The sequence below is a fragment of the Camelina sativa genome, chromosome 19 (genome assembly GCF_000633955.1).
Source record: "Camelina sativa cultivar DH55 chromosome 19, Cs, whole genome shotgun sequence".
NCBI lineage: Eukaryota > Viridiplantae > Streptophyta > Magnoliopsida > Brassicales > Brassicaceae > Camelina > Camelina sativa.
Genome location: NC_025703.1, coordinates 5,706,134 through 5,722,923, shown reverse-complemented (window position 1 = coordinate 5,722,923; position 16,790 = coordinate 5,706,134). Strand labels below are relative to the sequence as shown.

At 37.4% G+C, this 16,790-nt stretch overlaps 5 protein-coding genes across 5 annotated transcripts in view; 4 read left to right on the top strand and 1 right to left on the bottom strand.

Moving 5' to 3' along the window:
* Positions 1,893-4,872, top strand: LOC104765030 (probable protein phosphatase 2C 38). The gene is made up of 5 exons (XM_010488683.2): positions 1,893-2,263; positions 2,358-2,817; positions 2,910-3,277; positions 3,502-3,738; positions 4,555-4,872. The coding sequence occupies exons 2-5, from the start codon at positions 2,490-2,492 to the stop codon at positions 4,780-4,782; spliced, it is 1,161 nt and encodes a 386-aa protein (XP_010486985.1). The 5' UTR covers positions 1,893-2,263; positions 2,358-2,489; the 3' UTR covers positions 4,783-4,872.
* On the top strand, positions 6,462-7,705 carry LOC104765028 (DNA-damage-repair/toleration protein DRT100). The gene has a single exon (XM_010488682.2). The coding sequence runs from the start codon at positions 6,528-6,530 to the stop codon at positions 7,644-7,646; it is 1,119 nt and encodes a 372-aa protein (XP_010486984.1). The 5' UTR covers positions 6,462-6,527; the 3' UTR covers positions 7,647-7,705.
* On the bottom strand, positions 8,110-9,741 carry LOC104765027 (nudix hydrolase 16, mitochondrial). The gene is made up of 4 exons (XM_010488681.2): positions 9,303-9,741; positions 8,780-8,894; positions 8,621-8,704; positions 8,110-8,530 (listed from the first exon to the last, which is right to left on the bottom strand). Exons 1-4 carry the CDS (start codon positions 9,371-9,373, stop codon positions 8,255-8,257), a joined length of 546 nt encoding a protein of 181 aa, XP_010486983.1. The 5' UTR covers positions 9,374-9,741; the 3' UTR covers positions 8,110-8,254.
* Positions 10,413-14,716, top strand: LOC104767470. Its single transcript, XM_010491490.2, has 8 exons — positions 10,413-10,755; positions 11,323-11,402; positions 12,129-12,179; positions 12,509-12,997; positions 13,097-13,354; positions 13,887-13,952; positions 14,361-14,540; positions 14,683-14,716. Exons 1-8 carry the CDS (start codon positions 10,531-10,533, stop codon positions 14,714-14,716), a joined length of 1,383 nt encoding a protein of 460 aa, XP_010489792.1. The 5' UTR covers positions 10,413-10,530.
* Positions 15,065-16,790, top strand: part of LOC104765026 — an 8,856-nt gene continuing 7,130 nt past the window's right edge. Inside the window, exons 1-5 of the mRNA XM_010488680.2 lie at positions 15,065-15,271; positions 15,414-15,465; positions 15,551-15,835; positions 15,919-16,029; positions 16,209-16,406. Of these exons, the coding sequence (XP_010486982.1) occupies positions 15,183-15,271; positions 15,414-15,465; positions 15,551-15,835; positions 15,919-16,029; positions 16,209-16,406 (735 nt within the window). The 5' untranslated portion in view covers positions 15,065-15,182. The remainder of the gene's footprint in view (positions 15,272-15,413; positions 15,466-15,550; positions 15,836-15,918; positions 16,030-16,208; positions 16,407-16,790) is intronic.

The window sequence follows — 16,790 nt, the reverse complement described above, 5'->3', positions numbered from 1 at the left end:
TAATTTTGTAAATTTGGTTTTTAAAAAGTGAATTATTATATTAAGAGTAATTTAATATATTTTTATACTTTTGGTTTAAATATACTTGGTTTCTTCAAAAATTTTCATATTATAGTGACATATTATTGACATTGCTATAACAAATCAATTTAGAATGTTTATAGTTTCTAACTTTTATATCAAATTTCAATATATTAAAAATATTTTAAAATAAATTATTTAAACTTTATTATATTATATAAAATTATAAAATTCAAAAAAAATATAAAATTAAATTCAAATATTCAAATTTTGACCCGTTACTCAGTAAATTTTTAATTCAATATATATTTTTAAAGAGTAATATTACTAAAGCTTGAATATTTTATAGATTGAACAATTTATATTTGTTTTTAAAAATTTAACTTATGGTATCTCTGGAAATAAAACTATTTTTTAATTATAATAAATAATATGATAATTTATTTGTTTCACAAAATAAACTCATATATAAAAATGAGAGGTGAAATATAATGATAATTAACAAATTAATATGTTAAGTTAGATATTAAAAGATTATATTTGATAAATAATTTAATAAAGGAAATTAATATGGTAAGTTAGATGATATAATTCTTTAGAATATTTTCTTTAAGATTTTCGGAAACAACGTATTCTAATAATTAAATCTTCCGAAAATAAATTAAGGTTGCATCCACTATTTAATTTGTAACCAATTAATGTATAACTTATTTGTAACCAACTTATTAAAATTATATAGTCTACAAAACAATATTGTGTACTTCCGTTTTATTATAAAAAGGATACTGTTAGTTTTGTTACTAATCTGTGAAACAGTTCTCAGTTCTGACTTCTCTGATAGTTGCATGAGAATNGATTTTTTTTATGTATTTCAATGATTCTAGAATGGCTTATGACGCCATACAGCGGCCAACATGTTTCTTTCTCTTTCCATCATCTCTCTTTCTTTTCTGCTTTTTTTTTTTTTTTTTTTTTTGGGTATTTTCTGATTTTTCTTTGAGTATACTCTAATTTATTAGTATGATGACTTTTTTTTTTAGTATAATTATGAGTTACGAAGGAGATGGGAAATCGCTGGAATATGGGCCAAGTTGTTTATATGTATGTTTCTCTCCCTACCCAAAAAAAAAAAATAATAACATTATCATGTATCTAGAGGTGGTGTTATTGTGCTAACTAGGAGTCTAGGACCGAACACATGTTATGTTATGTTATGTTATGTTATGTTTTGGTTCGGACATGTTATTTTTATTTTTTTTTATTTTAGGAAATTCAGAAAAGAAAAAAAAGAAGAGATTTTTGCGGGTTAAAACTGTCACACAGAAAAAATACGAGGTGTGAGGTTGTAAAAAGCTGCGCGTACAACATGTCAACATGCCAATTTGCAAACTTTCAGTTTATTTTTGTTATATATATAAGTAAACTAATTTTAACGATAAAATGTTTTTGGGTTAATTACCACTAGTATTTTATTTGGTCTTAAAAGGCTTGTTGGAGGTTGATGAAAGTGTGAAGGCGGTGGTGGTGACATGGTTTTGCGCTTAAGGTCTTTATTTTCCTGACCATAATCAACAACCCAGAAGTGGCTTGTATTGCGGAAAATACTTTATAGAAAAGTCAAATACATATTTCAGTCATTTGATATGTCAAAGCAAATTAACTAACCAGAGTTCAACCAACAGTGGAAAATACTCAAATTTGTTTTTTTTTTCAACCAACCAGATAAAATCATTTGATTGGACAAGTCCGAATTGGTACTTTTGATTTTAGCTTTTTATTAATTTTTTTGGTTTTCATTAGGATTTTTTGAAAAGATTAATCTATATTTATGATCGTATTAATAATTTCTTGAAAAATGGAGAAACGTTGCTAAATTTGGGAGAAAAAGCTGCCTAAAACGTCGGGTTGTTTCTAAGGTCAATGGCCTAAACAGCTAAACTCGAAAGCAAAATGAACAAAAATTAAAAAAAAAAAGTATCGAAAAAAAAAAGAAAGAGAAATTTCAGAGAAAATGGAACACCCAAATATGGAATTCTGACAGAGTCGCTGCTAGATTTGTTTTTTTTTTTTGGGTTTGCCATTACTCTCTCTCTCTCTCTCTATTTCCCTCTTTGTAATTCAACCGGAGTTACGATTCCCTCTTATCGTAACTCCTGCTTCTTCCGATCTCGATCCTGTTCATCGGACCCTGTAAATCATTTCGCGGGCTTTTCTTATTCTTTTTTTTGCGATTCCACAAAAGGTAATTGCTTCCTTCTTCTAGTTTGATTAACAAGATCGATCCTTTTTATATGCAGCAATGTAGATTGATTGATTCGTATTCGTTTGTTTTTTAGGGAAGGAGGAATAAGCAAATTATTTGAGATTTGATTTGATTCCGTTTTTGGGTGGTGGTGTTTAGTGAGAGATCCTTTTTTTAGATGAAGTGAACATTTTTTTTTTTTTTTGAGGGGATTATTATGTGAGTTATGGTATCATCATCAACTATATTGCGGATGGTAGTACCATGTTGGAGACGACCTTCTGTGAAAGGTGATCATTCAACTAGAAATGACGCTAATGGACGTTGTGATGGTCTTCTTTGGTATAAAGATTCTGGTAACCATGTTGCTGGCGAGTTCTCTATGTCTGTCATTCAAGCCAATAATCTTCTTGAAGATCATAGCAAGCTTGAGTCTGGTCCCGTTAGTTTGTTTGATTCTGGTCCTCAAGCTACTTTTGTTGGTGTCTATGATGGTCATGGAGGTCCTGAAGCTGCCCGTTTTGTTAATAAACACCTCTTCGACAACATCAGGAGTATGCTGCTCTGTTTCCTTCTCTTTATTTTACATGTATGTGTATATTGAGGACTAGTTAGCTAATGTGCTGACACTTTTCTGATTTTGCAGAGTTTACATCAGAGAATCATGGTATGTCTGCCTCTGTTATAACCAAAGCGTTTTTAGCTACGGAAGAAGATTTTCTTTCTCTTGTGCGGCGGCAGTGGCAGATTAAACCACAGATTGCTTCTGTTGGAGCTTGTTGTCTGGTAGGGATCATATGTAGTGGATTGTTGTACATTGCAAACGCTGGGGATTCTCGGGTTGTGCTAGGAAGACTGGAAAAAGCTTTTAAAATTGTTAAGGCGGTTCAGTTATCGTCCGAGCACAATGCAAGTCTTGAATCTGTGAGAGAGGAGTTGCGCTCGTTGCATCCGGATGATCCTCAGATTGTGGTCTTGAAGCACAAAGTTTGGCGAGTTAAAGGTATTATACAGGTAAAAACACTCTCACGGTAATGCGTGTTGCTGATTTAATAGATTCTTTTCTTGCAAGTAGCTCTGCTGTGAAAGATACAGTTTAAAGCCTTGTGCATGTAAAAGACTCAATGAATTATGTGTCTTAAGAAGAGAAGTGTATAAGAAGAGATTTACAATAACCTCACTTTAAGAAGATAAAAGAGGATTTCTAGCTAGATATAACCTTTGGCTGGTTCTTGAAGGTCTCGCGGTCGATTGGTGATGCCTACTTAAAGAAAGCAGAATTCAACCGGGAACCGCTGTTGGCAAAGTTCAGGGTCCCTGAGGCTTTCCATAAGCCCATACTTAAAGCAGAGCCGGCAATAACAGTACACAAAATCCATCCAGAGGATCAGTTTCTTATATTTGCATCAGACGGCTTGTGGGAGCACTTAACTAATCAGGAAGCTGTTGACATTGTGAACACATCCCCTCACAATGTATGATTGCCTCTTGCTCTCTCTTTCTCTCTCTTTCCTTGTTTTGTTTCGTTTTGTGTGCAAATAGATAGATTGAGAGAACATGTGGGTGTTGTGCAGGGAATTGCAAGGAAGCTCATAAAAACAGCTCTAAGAGAGGCAGCAAAGAAGAGAGAGATGAGATATTCGGATCTAAAAAAGATTGATAGAGGAGTGAGGAGACATTTTCATGATGATATAACAGTNAGTTTGGCGTGTTAAAGGTATTATACAGGTAAAAACACTCTCACGGTAATGCGTGTTGCTGATTTAATAGATTCTTTTCTTGCAAGTAGCTCTGCTGTGAAAGATAAAGTTTAAGCCTTGTGCATGTATGTAAAAGACTCAATGAATTATGTGTCTTAACAAGAGAAGTGTATAAGAAGAGATTTACAATAACCTCACTTTAAGAAGATAAAAGAGGATTTCTAGCTAGATATAACCTTTGGCTGGTTCTTGAAGGTCTCGCGGTCGATTGGTGATGCCTACTTAAAGAAAGCAGAATTCAACCGGGAACCGCTGTTGGCAAAGTTCAGGGTGCCTGAGGCTTTCCATAAGCCCATACTTAAAGCAGAGCCGGCAATAACAGTACACAAAATCCATCCAGAGGATCAGTTTCTTATATTTGCATCAGACGGCTTGTGGGAGCACTTAACTAATCAGGAAGCTGTTGACATTGTGAACACATCCCCTCACAATGTATGATTGCCTCTTGCTCTCTCTTTCTCTCTCTTTCCTTGTTTTGTTTCGTTTTGTGTGCAAATAGATAGATTGAGAGAACATGTGGGTGTTGTGCAGGGAATTGCAAGGAAGCTCATAAAAACAGCTCTAAGAGAGGCAGCAAAGAAGAGAGAGATGAGATATTCGGATCTAAAAAAGATTGATAGAGGAGTGAGGAGACATTTTCATGATGATATAACAGTCATAGTTGTGTTTCTTGATTCAAATCTCGTCAGTCGCAGTGTCTCACGCCGACCTCTACTCTCCATCTCAGGCGGTGGTGACTTAGCTGGACCTTCCACTTGACTCAACTCTCACCACAATCTATATATATTATACATATACACATATCCACTATATATAAACACATTGCAAACCGCAATTTAAGTTCCTTCTTTTTTTAACTTTATATAAAAAAAAATTCCTTTTTAACTCTGTTTTTAATTCATCCCAAAAAAAAAATGAAGAGTTGAAACCAATGTATAGGTCTTTTGGCAAACTGAGTTTGATTATGGATGATGTAAAGAGATCACTTGTTGGAAAGATTTCTACTTCTTGAGTACAGAGTACAAACTGACTGCATTGCATCATCTATATCTGTTGGTTTTTTTTAATGTATTAGCATGAACATACGTGAATGTGTCAGTGATGCACTATAGACCGAGACTGTTACAAATTCGTCTTTTATGCCAAAGACAAAAAAACACATTGCTTTCCAAGGCCTGAGAATTCAAATTATCTTGTCAAGTAAGAGATTAAATAATCCTAAAATATAATTGAAAACAGTTCCAAGTTCAAAAGTGATCCGGGCCATAGTTCCAAAATCTTTCGAAAAGACCTTGAAAAATCTCATGATCTAGACATGCATATAACGTAATTTGAATTCTTGTGGTGTTAATTTCACATAGGACAATTGGTATTCTACCGTTATGATTGAGATTATATTGTGTGGTATATATTATTGAGCAAGGCCATAGAAAATTAATACTACAGTACTAATACATTAAAGAAAAAGACAGCTCCAGAAAAATGGATCTTGACTCCTGGGCATGTGATGGGAGTTGAATCATGTCCAAACCAAGACAACGCAAATTCCGATGTTTAGGTCATAAATGCTGGAAAATGTCCTAATTATTCTGACCATAAATATTAATTATCTCATCAAGGTTATATGTGATATAGTTGTTAAAAAAAAATGACATGTATAACTATAATAAACCCTTAGGGCTATAAACTAGTTAGATGAGTGAGATAACATGTAAAGAATTTTAACAATGATAGGTTTAGGATAGGAAAATAAAATAAAATCAAAGTTTGGACAGAGAGATGCGTAAATGCTTCTGTAGTTCTGTAGTAGGACCACATGAGTCACATGTATAAAAGTATTTATGGAGGACCAACCATATTTGGGTTATTAAATGCTGTCTCTAATAATTGGTAAAATTATCAAATCATAATTAGTCATATAAAGCTTTTATTGATGTGAAGTTTTGGCGTTTCAGTAAAATCGAAAATCATAATCATTGCTGTAATATGGCAAACAAATGAAACAACCTTTGGATAAGTAGGAAGTTCACGGTCCATAATCAGTGCATTGATCTAGCCTTTGTATACATACGTCTAAGAATATGCATAAGTTGATAAATGTGTATGACTATGACAATCAATGAATCAAAATACATACTGATACTACCGTTGAAACAAATCAACGTGACTAACTTATAATTTACCGGATCATGGTTGGATACTCGATCCATTGGAATAAATCAAAATTAAAAACTGACACACACACATGATCCCCCTCTTTAGTACAATAAATTTAAAGGTATAAGAATACATTCATAAGATAAATTAAAATTATACAGAACAATAGTAGTAACATGCACATGCCAATGATACCATGCACATGCAATGTCTCTCTCTCTCTCTCTCTCTCTCTCTCTCTCTCTCTCTCCTTTGCTTTCATCTCTTGACGTTTCTATATAATCCAAAGGTTCATTTACGCAACACCACTCTCTTCTTCACTATCATCAAATATTTATTGCAAAAACATGAGGAAGTTGGTGGCGTCGCCGTTTAGTTCATTACTTGTCGTCGTTTTCATCTCTGCTATCACCGTCGTCCGATGCTGCTCTCCTAAAGATCAGACGGCTCTCAATGCTTTCAAATCGTCACTGAGCGAACCAAACCTCGGCATCTTCAACACTTGGTCTGAAAACACTGACTGTTGCAAGGGATGGTACGGTATTAGCTGCGATCCTGATTCGGGTCGGGTCACTGATATCTCTCTCCGAGGGGAATCCGAAGACGCCATTTTCCAAAAGGCAGGCCGGTCCGGTTATATGTCCGGTTCGATTGATCCAGCGGTTTGTGACTTAACCGCACTCACTTCCCTCGTCCTCGCCGACTGGAAAGGAATCACCGGCGAGATTCCTCCGTGCGTTACATCCTTAGCCTCGCTCCGCATCCTCGATCTCGCCGGTAACAGAATCACCGGAGAGATTCCCGCGGAAATCGGCAAACTCTCCAAACTCGCTGTTCTGAACCTCGCTGAGAATCAAATGTCCGGCGAGATTCCGGCGTCGTTGACGTCACTCGCCGAGTTGAAGCATCTTGAACTGACGGAGAACGGAATCACCGGCGTGATCCCGGCCGATTTTGGATCGTTGAAGATGTTGAGCAGAGCTTTACTGGGCCGTAACGAGCTAACCGGGTCAATTCCAGATTCTATCTCGGGTATGCAGCGGTTAGCTGATCTGGATCTATCCAGGAACCATATCGAAGGTCCGTTACCGGAATGGGTGGGTAACATGAAGGTACTCTCACTTTTGAATCTCGATTGCAACTCGCTAACCGGTCCAATTCCCGGTTCGCTTCTTAGCAATTCCGGTTTCGGTGTTTTGAATTTGAGCCGGAATGCGTTGGAAGGATCCATACCCGACGTTTTCGGGTCTACAACGTACTTCGTGTCGCTTGATTTGTCACACAATAATCTATCGGGTCGGATCCCGGATTCGTTGTCGTCAGCTAAGTTCGTGGGTCATTTGGATATTAGTCATAACAAGCTTTGTGGGCGTATTCCAACGGGTTCTCCTTTTGATCACCTTGAAGCTACGTCGTTTAGTGACAATCAATGCTTGTGCGGTGGTCCGTTGATGAAGTCATGTTGATAATAATGACATGGTTCCGGTTTAGCTGAACCGGAGGATATTTCAAGTTTCTTATTTTACTCTTTTGTCTTTTTTTTTTTTTCAAATTTTAAGTTCTACAGCTACGAGCTAATATATTCNTATCATTTTAATAAGGGTCACAGATTTCCAACTTTAGCATATCTTTTTGAGTTCTTTCATTCTATGCACTATGCACTATGCACTATGCACTATGCAGTAGTAAGTTATATCCATCTCTATATCAGTATGAGATACTATACCAAAACTCATAATTATATGACAGTTAAATCATGTTAGAGCCAGCTATATAGTATACTATAACTCAACTGAGTTTACAAGTGCAAGCAAATAATTACTTCGACAAAAACAGCAAACAATTTCTTAAACCTGCTTTTGATTAAACGAAATTGTCAAGAGCTGTCATTTTCTTTTCTCAAAATGATTGCAAAATGATGAAGACAGCTGTGAGAAACAGGGAAATAATTGAACTTTAGAAACTTTGAAACTCTTATGTTTCGCAGTCACAGATTCTCCAGTGCATATGACTTTAAAAAGGTAAAAACAAAATCAAAAAGGAATGTAAACCAACATCTCAGAATTATGCACACTTACTTCAAATCTTCATCTGTGATCTCTCCTTTTTCCATCTTCTCCTTATGCCATTTACAGAATCCATCCACCAAGGCGTCCTTCATCCATGCGTGCCTGCAACTCTCTACCGCTTCTTCAATTGTCAGCCAAGTCCGTGTTCTCGTCTTTTGTTCCGGCCACATCTCTAGCTCTTCCTTCACATGCAAGGCGTACATTGCTGCTTTACATAAGCCTTCTGGACTAAACTCATCTTGGTGTGTTTTGCTCTTAAACTCATAATCTCCCAAAAAATCCTGCAAAGTTCCCAAGTATGATTCCACATTCAGCACCAGCTGCAATAAACTAAGGGATACACTAGAAACAGTTTGCGGAAGGTGGCTTACCATTAAAGTCCCACGGACACCTGCTTCTTCCACTGCTTCCCTAACTGCAGCCTCCCTGACCGTTTCATCATTCTCCCATCCTCCCTAAATGAACCGGAGATACGTTACTTCGTTTCCAAACAAAGGGAAAAGCAAGAAGATACAGCATTTCAATTGTACCTTGGGAAACAAAAGACCCGGCCCACTAGATGAGCTGATCATCAACACTTGAATCACTTTCTTAGATTCAGAATTACCATCTTCCTCAGAGTTTATGTACCTAAACGGAATACACCTATAGAAAAAACGCCCCAGATTGAACTTGTTAAGCAAAAAATCAAAGACAACTAAAAAGGTCAGTTGCAGCATTTCATCAACCAAGAAAGTGACCATTACAACAACCAAAACAAGGGCTAAGCATGTCAATCACTACCAAAATCCTCAAAGCATGATTCTTAAGACACAAACCTTCAATAGAGATTCAAACAAGGATACAAAGGTGACGTGAATTCTTGATTTACAAATTATAGAAATGAAACCAGTCATAATACCTCAAAATCACGATTACAAATCTCCCAACATTTCACAATCTTAGCCACCAACAATCACATTATGCATAGCTAAGCACGAGCTCCATAGGGACGATACAAAACGCAAACAGGAAAAAGAGGAACAAAGGTTTGGATTAAGAAAAAGCGGTTACCCGGCTACGAGACGAGAGCCATGCTCGTAACGCTGCTGGAGTCGACCCGTACGCGCGACCAAATCACACATGACCGAGAAAAAAAAAGGGGAAAAAAAATATATATTCTATCTAGAGGAAATTGGATTTGTTGTTGGCCATCAAGATGAGAAAACACCCAACTTGGAGATAATCCTAACGCCTCTTCTGGATACCCACAAATACGATTCTACCTCTACCATTGCTGCCTTCCTCCTAAAAGATTCCAACGGTCTAGAAGCGATTGCCCGATCTATTTGATCTGACGGCTGGGGTTAGATCTAGGGTTTGAGGTGAGTCTCTCGCTCTCTCTATTAAGGATCAAAGCAACAGATAGATACAGATTAGTTTTTTTTTTTTTAGGTCAGTCAACAACAACAATGTACAGATTTGTTATATGAAAGAGAAAGCAAAAAAAAAAACAAAGAGGAAAATGTAATTAAACTAATATATATTTCATTTTATTCGAGCTATTAGGGAAGGAGCAAACCGTGAGCGTGAAGAACGGATCGACACAGTCAGCAACTCACGTGGGTTATGGGACTGCTTATTGGGCCCATTCTCTTTTTCTCTCTTTCGGTTTATGGGCCCTCTTCTTTTATTGGATTGTTTCGCGACCTTATCCAAGAGAGATTCAAACATTGCAAATTTTAGTTTGTTTAGGCATTTTTAGTGAAGTGCTGTGAGACATCTTCACGAGTTTCTAACAATTAAAGATTAATTAAACTTTATCATCTCCAAAGTTTTTTTTTGTATATGTGATATATTGCTATTACCCTACAGGGCAACTTATGTTCAAATTCGAATTGTAACCGCAAAGCATAATAGTATATGTTATGTATGAACTCGACCGTAAAATATCACAATGCCAAAGTCTTTTTTTTCTTATCTGGACACCACACCAATGCCAAAGCCATCATTAGTACTTCCCCACATGTGAATTAACGGGATTTTTGGACCAATAATCACAAAATAAAGTTATGCTGCTAAATCTAGGAATTATTAAAACATGGGGGACCAGATTGCAAAAACCATGTCTTCGTCATTAGATTCCACCGTGGATTCAAAACGGAGAAGCTTTGACAGCTCATCTCTGTGATGTGAAGCACACGACATTAGCCAGCAACAGAACCAAATCGAAAAAAAGAAAATAAAAAAAAGTCTTTACTCCTCGCAGCAAGAGTGGCGCAACTCCGGCGAGATTTGATTCATGTCTTCCACTTTTAGCCCCGGTCAAAGCCCCGGAAGCTCCCGGTTGCTGCAGCTGGGCGTTGCCGGCTCTGCCTCGCGCCTTAGATCTTCTTCCTCCAAAAAGCCGCCTGAGCCGCTGCGCCGAGCCGTGGCGGACTGCCTCTCATCCTCCCCTCCTCCGGCTAACTCTCACCATGGCGCGATCCCTTCCATGGCTCCCTCTGAAGCTCTCAGGAATCTCCGGGTGTGTACCACCCCACCTTCGCTGTGCTTGTTTTATTTTTCCTTTACTGTGAAATGGGATTATCCCTCGTCTAGGTATTTCCGTTTTTGCGTTTAATTTTGGAGGTAATTTGATCCTCTTCTTTTATTGTGTAAAGAGAGGAATTGAGTATCTAGGGCTTTTTTTGTTTGTTATCCATTGATATATGAGTTCTTTGCGGCATAAAGGGATAGTAAGAAGATATCAGTGTCTACATTTGCTTTTCCTTTGAGTAGTGTTGGCGTCGTAATTGTTTTTTAGAGCTGGGATTGTTCAATCCTATTGTGGTACCAGTACTACTAGTTACCATGTTCTGTTTTTGTGAAGACCTTGTGCTATATATATCACACATTACCCCTCTTGTTCAGTAGCCATTGCATTTGAGGCCTAAGTGTAAATGGAAGATTTGGGTAGAGACATATGCAATGGAGAAGCCTGTTATCATTTTCTATTTTCTTGGCTTGATAGGACCTTGGTAGTTGATTGGAAATATTTGATCTGCGTCTTTAGGGAATAGCATGACCTCACACAATTACTTGGTGATTACAGGATTATCTATCAGCTTCTGCCACGACTGACCTGGCCTACAACATGCTGTTAGAGCACACTGTAGCAGAGAGAGATCGCAGGTAATTGATTGGTACTTTATATGTTTTCATCATCCTGTGAAACTTTGACTCTTTTTGAATCATAGTTTGGATAGGCGACATGTATGTTCGGTATTTTGGTAATACTCGCTAGTCTGATATTGAAAATATATTATAAGGATTGAGCTTAAGAATTCAGTGGAATAAATGTCTTCAAATCTGGAAGCCTGAACTCATAGAAAAATTTGAGTGAAAGGAAATGAGCTCATTATTTTGCTCCCTCATGATGTGGAAACTAGGGCTTTAATTGCGGAAATGGGAGATTTTGACCAAATATGGGATGTCATATAGGCAGATGTATTTCTCTGTGGGTATAGTCATTGTAGCTTGATCCCAAAGGAAAATGAAGTATGATAGTGATAGCTTTCTAGAATTCTATATGAACAGAAAATGTAGTTTTGTAAGTCTCTTGCTAGTTTAACTATGAAGATTACTTAAAGGCGCTTGTAGAATAAATGGCTATCTTAACAGATTAGAAGTGTGTGGGGAAGGACTCTTACAAGTAAGCGAGCCAAGTCGGAAAAGTCCCTGCATAGATATATTATCAGCCCAGGTTGACTATTAAAGTACTTGAGGAGTTATGTCTACCTGGACCTATTGTTGAATGGAGTCTGATTTAGCTAGGATCTAGATTGCTATAATCTAGATATTTCTCAAGTAGCATGGTTTTTATTTGTTGTTGCTAATTTCCATATCAATTTTCTGCAGCCCAGCTGTGGTTACGAGGTGTGTAGCACTACTGAAACGGTATCTCTTAAGGTAATTTTTTCTAGTCCAAAGATGAAACTTGGTTATTTTCATTTGTTTCTTTGAACGAGCATCTCTCCACTTGTCAATGTCCCTAAGCTCGCCCTTCTCACTATAAGCATACTTTGCGCTCTGTTTATGGAGAACACTATGTTTGGTGAATTATTTGGTAGATCAGTTGTATATGAAAGGGGTCATAATAAATGTTTAAACCTAGAGAATAAGTGTGCAAATTGTTGCTATATTATGTGGTCTGTCTGTAATATGTATACAGGCCTTCCAATGTTTTCCATGGATTGTATTTTACATAATAATGATCCCTAGCTTTTACAACATTACAGATATAAGCCTGGTGAAGAGACACTACTGCAGGTCGATAAATTTTGTGTGAACCTTATTTCTGAGTGCGATGCTAGCTTGAAGCAAAAATCCTTGCCTGTATTATCAGCACCGGCGGGTACTTCTCCTTTACCAGTGTCCAGTTTTGCTTCTGCAGCTCTGGTGAAGTCATTGCATTATGTGCGTTCCCTTGTGGCTTTACATATCCCAAGGCGATCCTTTCAACCTGCAGCATTTGCAGGAGCTACTCTTGCGTCAAGACAGTTATTGCCATCTCTATCCTCTTTGTTGAGCAAATCATTCAACTCCCAATTAAGTCCTGCAAATGCCGCAGAATCTCCACAGAAAAAAGATGCTGCAAATCTGTCAGTTTCAAACTTGTCAAATATACAAGAAATTAATGCTATGGAAGACACTGAATACATATCATCAGACTTGCTGAATTGGCGTTGGGTTGGGGAGCTCCAGTTATCATCAGCTTCTTCTGAAAGGTACATTGTACATGATTTCGATTCTTACAAATGTTCAAACACATCTTTGATTCTTTAATAGCACTTGACTATCGGTGATCATTTTCTCTGTATGGTTAGCGAACGCCCTGTTAATCTCCAAGACATGAACAATTGTAATCTTCTGGAAGTTGGTGCTGCCGGCTTACTTGTAGGAGATATGGAAGCTAAAATGAAAGGCCAGCACTGGAAATATTTTGGTACCACAGAGATGCCTTACTTAGAACAACTGCTGCAGCCAGCTTCTGTTACGATGATAACAAACTCAGCCTCAGCTCGCTCTCACTTAAGAGCAATAACAGCTTCCAAACGCACTAGAGCTGGCCCTCAGCAGATCTGGTATGTATTCTACCGTGGTTTTCTGAAGTAATTTGCAGAGTGTTGGCTTAGGATTATACTTGCCTGGTATCCCTTGTGAACTTTCTCATGGCTCTTCTAGCCGCCAAGAACTGGACTCCTAGATTTCGAATAAGTGTTATAATTCTTTCCTCTAGATCAGATGCTATCCATTAATTGTGATAACGCAGTAGAAGCAAAATTGTGGATTTCATTTTTTGTAAGAGAGACATTTATAAAATGGCACTGGGTGAGTTGATGAATATAGCATCTTCTTCTTTTATGTTTTGAAAACTAGCATTCTATTGGGAACAAAAACTCCATTATGATCCCTTCTGTCTTGTTAGAGACTTCCACCATTTGAAGAATGTAATTTCTGGATTGTTTCACATAATGCTGCTATTTAGAATAGATACAGGGACTGCCTTTTGAAATGATTGTACCTAAGGAAAGTGGTGTTTTGGGAAAATTATGATATTCAAGTATAATGAAAGTTAATGCGAGTTCTTAGATTAATGATTTGCATGATATGCAGGGATGATTCCACTGTAAACACATTTCGTCCACGCGCCAGACCGCTTTTTCAGTATCGTCATTACAGGTATTTTGGCTGTGTATATCCTAATAGGGTTAATACGTTTTTGCTTAGTAGCACGTAACGATTGCCTTTTGAACATTTACCATAATGCCTAATGCTAGCTTCTCTAAGGATCACATCTGGTAAGCGTATTGACAAATAGCTGCAATTGAATAAACTCTCTATTCATACAAAAAAACAAAAAGAAGAAACTCTCTACGATCCATATATCTTATTTCACTGTAACTTATGAGTGGTTTCAGAGTGACTCTTTTACTATTGTGTATGTGGATGTTTAATCACCTTATTTGTGTAAATAACTGTATCTTTTGCGAATGAAAGGGGATTCTATGCACTGGATCATCTTTATGCAAAATTTTAGCTTTCACCTTTATCACACAAATCAATCTCGTTCCCTGCATGATTTTTCAGTGAACAACAACCACTGCGCCTAAATACAGCCGAGGTAGGTGAGGTGATCGCCGCTGTTTGTTCTGAGGCATCATCCACCCCTTCAAATCAAATGACTGTATCACCCCAATTAACTAGCAAGACTGGAAAGCCGTCGATGGATGTGGCTGTGAGCGTCCTAATTAAGCTTGTTATCGACATGTAAGCTCTTTTTTTAATAACATGTTATCTTATGTAGCATGTTAATTTGCTGCCCAATAAGACTTATAATCATCCTTTCCTTCCTTATAATTACCGTTGATTAGCTTATCGTACAACCATTTTTCGAAACTTGTTTTTGTAGGTATGTATTGGACGCTAGAATTGCTGCNGGTTAATACGTTTTTGCTTAGTAGCACGTAACGATTGCCTTTTGAACATTTACCATAATGCCTAATGCTAGCTTCTCTAAGGATCACATCTGGTAAGCGTATTGACAAATAGCTGCAATTGAATAAACTCTCTATTCATACAAAAAAACAAAAAGAAGAAACTCTCTACGATCCATATATCTTATTTCACTGTAACTTATGAGTGGTTTCAGAGTGACTCTTTTACTATTTTGTATGTGGATGTTTAATCACCTTATTTGTGTAAATAACTGTATCTTTTGCGAATGAAAGGGGATTCTATGCACTGGATCATCTTTATGCAAAATTTTAGCTTTCACCTTTATCACACAAATCAATCTCGTTCCCTGCATGATTTTTCAGTGAACAACAACCACTGCGCCTAAATACAGCCGAGGTAGGTGAGGTGATCGCCGCTGTTTGTTCTGAGGCATCATCCACCCCTTCAAATCAAATGACTGTATCACCCCAATTAACTAGCAAGACTGGAAAGCCGTCGATGGATGTGGCTGTGAGCGTCCTAATTAAGCTTGTTATCGACATGTAAGCTCTTTTTTTTATAACATGTTATCTTATGTAGCATGTTAATTTGCTGCCCAATAAGACTTATAATCATCCTTTCCTTCCTTATAATTACCGTTGATTAGCTTATCGTACAACCATTTTTCGAAACTTGTTTTTGTAGGTATGTATTGGACGCTAGAATTGCTGCTCCTCTTACTCTGTCCATGCTTGAGGTGTGACTTTTGACACTCAGATATATTTTTGTGATATTTAAACAGCTTACTAATTTATCTAGCCATGGATGCAAATTTATTTCAGGAAATGCTATGCTCTACAAAAGCAGCTTGTAGGATTCGTGTATTTGATTTAATTCTTAATTTAGGAGTTCATGCACAATTATTAGAGCCAATGGTAAGTGATAGCGCGACAACCATTGAAGAAGAATACGCCCAAGAAACATATATCGACAATGAAAATAGGCTACTGCTGCAAGGGACAAGAACGAAAGACTTGCCGAAGATGTCAAGCACTTCGTCAGCTATTGAGAACTTTGAGTCTTGGATATTGAAAATCTTATTTGAAATACTTCTTCTCCTAGTTCAGGTGTCTTACCCTCTTCTTGTTTTTTTGCTTGACGTCTAAACTAGACTTGTTTGGGATCTGTACCTTCAAAATTGTTTTCGTAGGTTGAGGAAAAAGAAGAATGCGTTTGGGCTTCTGCTCTCAGCTGCTTACTCTATTTTATCTGTGATAGAGGCAGAATACGGAGACACCAGCTAAATGGTCTGGACATAAGGGTATGTTAGTCTTATGAGGCTGAATATTATCATCGCCCTCTGCTATGTGGATTATTCCTTCTTTCATTCCCTTCCTACTCTCATTTGGATCCGTCCTTTTTCCTCCTGCATGCTACCATTGAACTGGTTCTCGTGCTAACTTGTACTTGCTAATGAGCCAGTCACTTTCAATAAATCAGGTTATCAAAGCTCTTCTGGGAACTAGCAAAAGGAATTCTTGGTCAGAGGTTGTTCATTCCAAGCTTATTTGTATCATGACGAATATGTTTTATCGATCTCCAGAACCAGAGGGATCTACCTTAGCAATTTCATGTGCCTCGAATTTTCTTATAGACCAGGTCGATCTGATTGGTGGTGTGGAGTACATTTTCTTGGAGGTACTGCAAAAATGTATTTAAGGATTTCCTTTGAGACACTTTGAGCCCTAATAATTTTTTAGTGTATTAAAGGATTCATTTTATTGGTACAGTACTCTTTGGCAACCACTAGGGAAGAAAGAAGAAATCTCTACTCGGTTTTATTTGACTATGTCCTGCATCAAATTAATGAGGCATGTTCAGCTGCTGGTCTTTCTGAGTACACTGACGATGAGATTCAACCTTTGGCTGTTCGGCTTGCTCTAGCTGATGCTCCTGAAGCTTTTTACATTTCTGTTAAGCTTGGTGTTGAAGGCATAGGGGAAATCCTGCGAAGATCGATTGCTGCAGCATTGTCTGGGTTCAACAACAGCGAACGACTAAACCAGGTAGGTTTGTTCTTGT

Coding starts and splice junctions, on each gene's coding strand:
- LOC104765030 (XM_010488683.2), top strand. CDS start 2,490: ATGGTATCATCATCAACTATATTGCGGATGGTAGTACCATGTTGGAGA. Junction 3,278..3,501: donor GAGTTAAAGGTATTATACAG/GTAAAAACACTC, acceptor TGGTTCTTGAAG/GTCTCGCGGTCGATTGGTGA. Junction 3,739..4,554: donor TGAACACATCCCCTCACAAT/GTATGATTGCCT, acceptor GGTGTTGTGCAG/GGAATTGCAAGGAAGCTCAT.
- LOC104765028 (XM_010488682.2), top strand. CDS start 6,528: ATGAGGAAGTTGGTGGCGTCGCCGTTTAGTTCATTACTTGTCGTCGTT.
- LOC104765027 (XM_010488681.2), bottom strand. CDS start 9,373: ATGTGTGATTTGGTCGCGCGTACGGGTCGACTCCAGCAGCGTTACGAG. Junction 8,895..9,302: donor GGCTCTCGTCTCGTAGCCGG/GTAACCGCTTTT, acceptor TTTTTTCTATAG/GTGTATTCCGTTTAGGTACA. Junction 8,531..8,620: donor GTGTCCGTGGGACTTTAATG/GTAAGCCACCTT, acceptor GGAACTTTGCAG/GATTTTTTGGGAGATTATGA.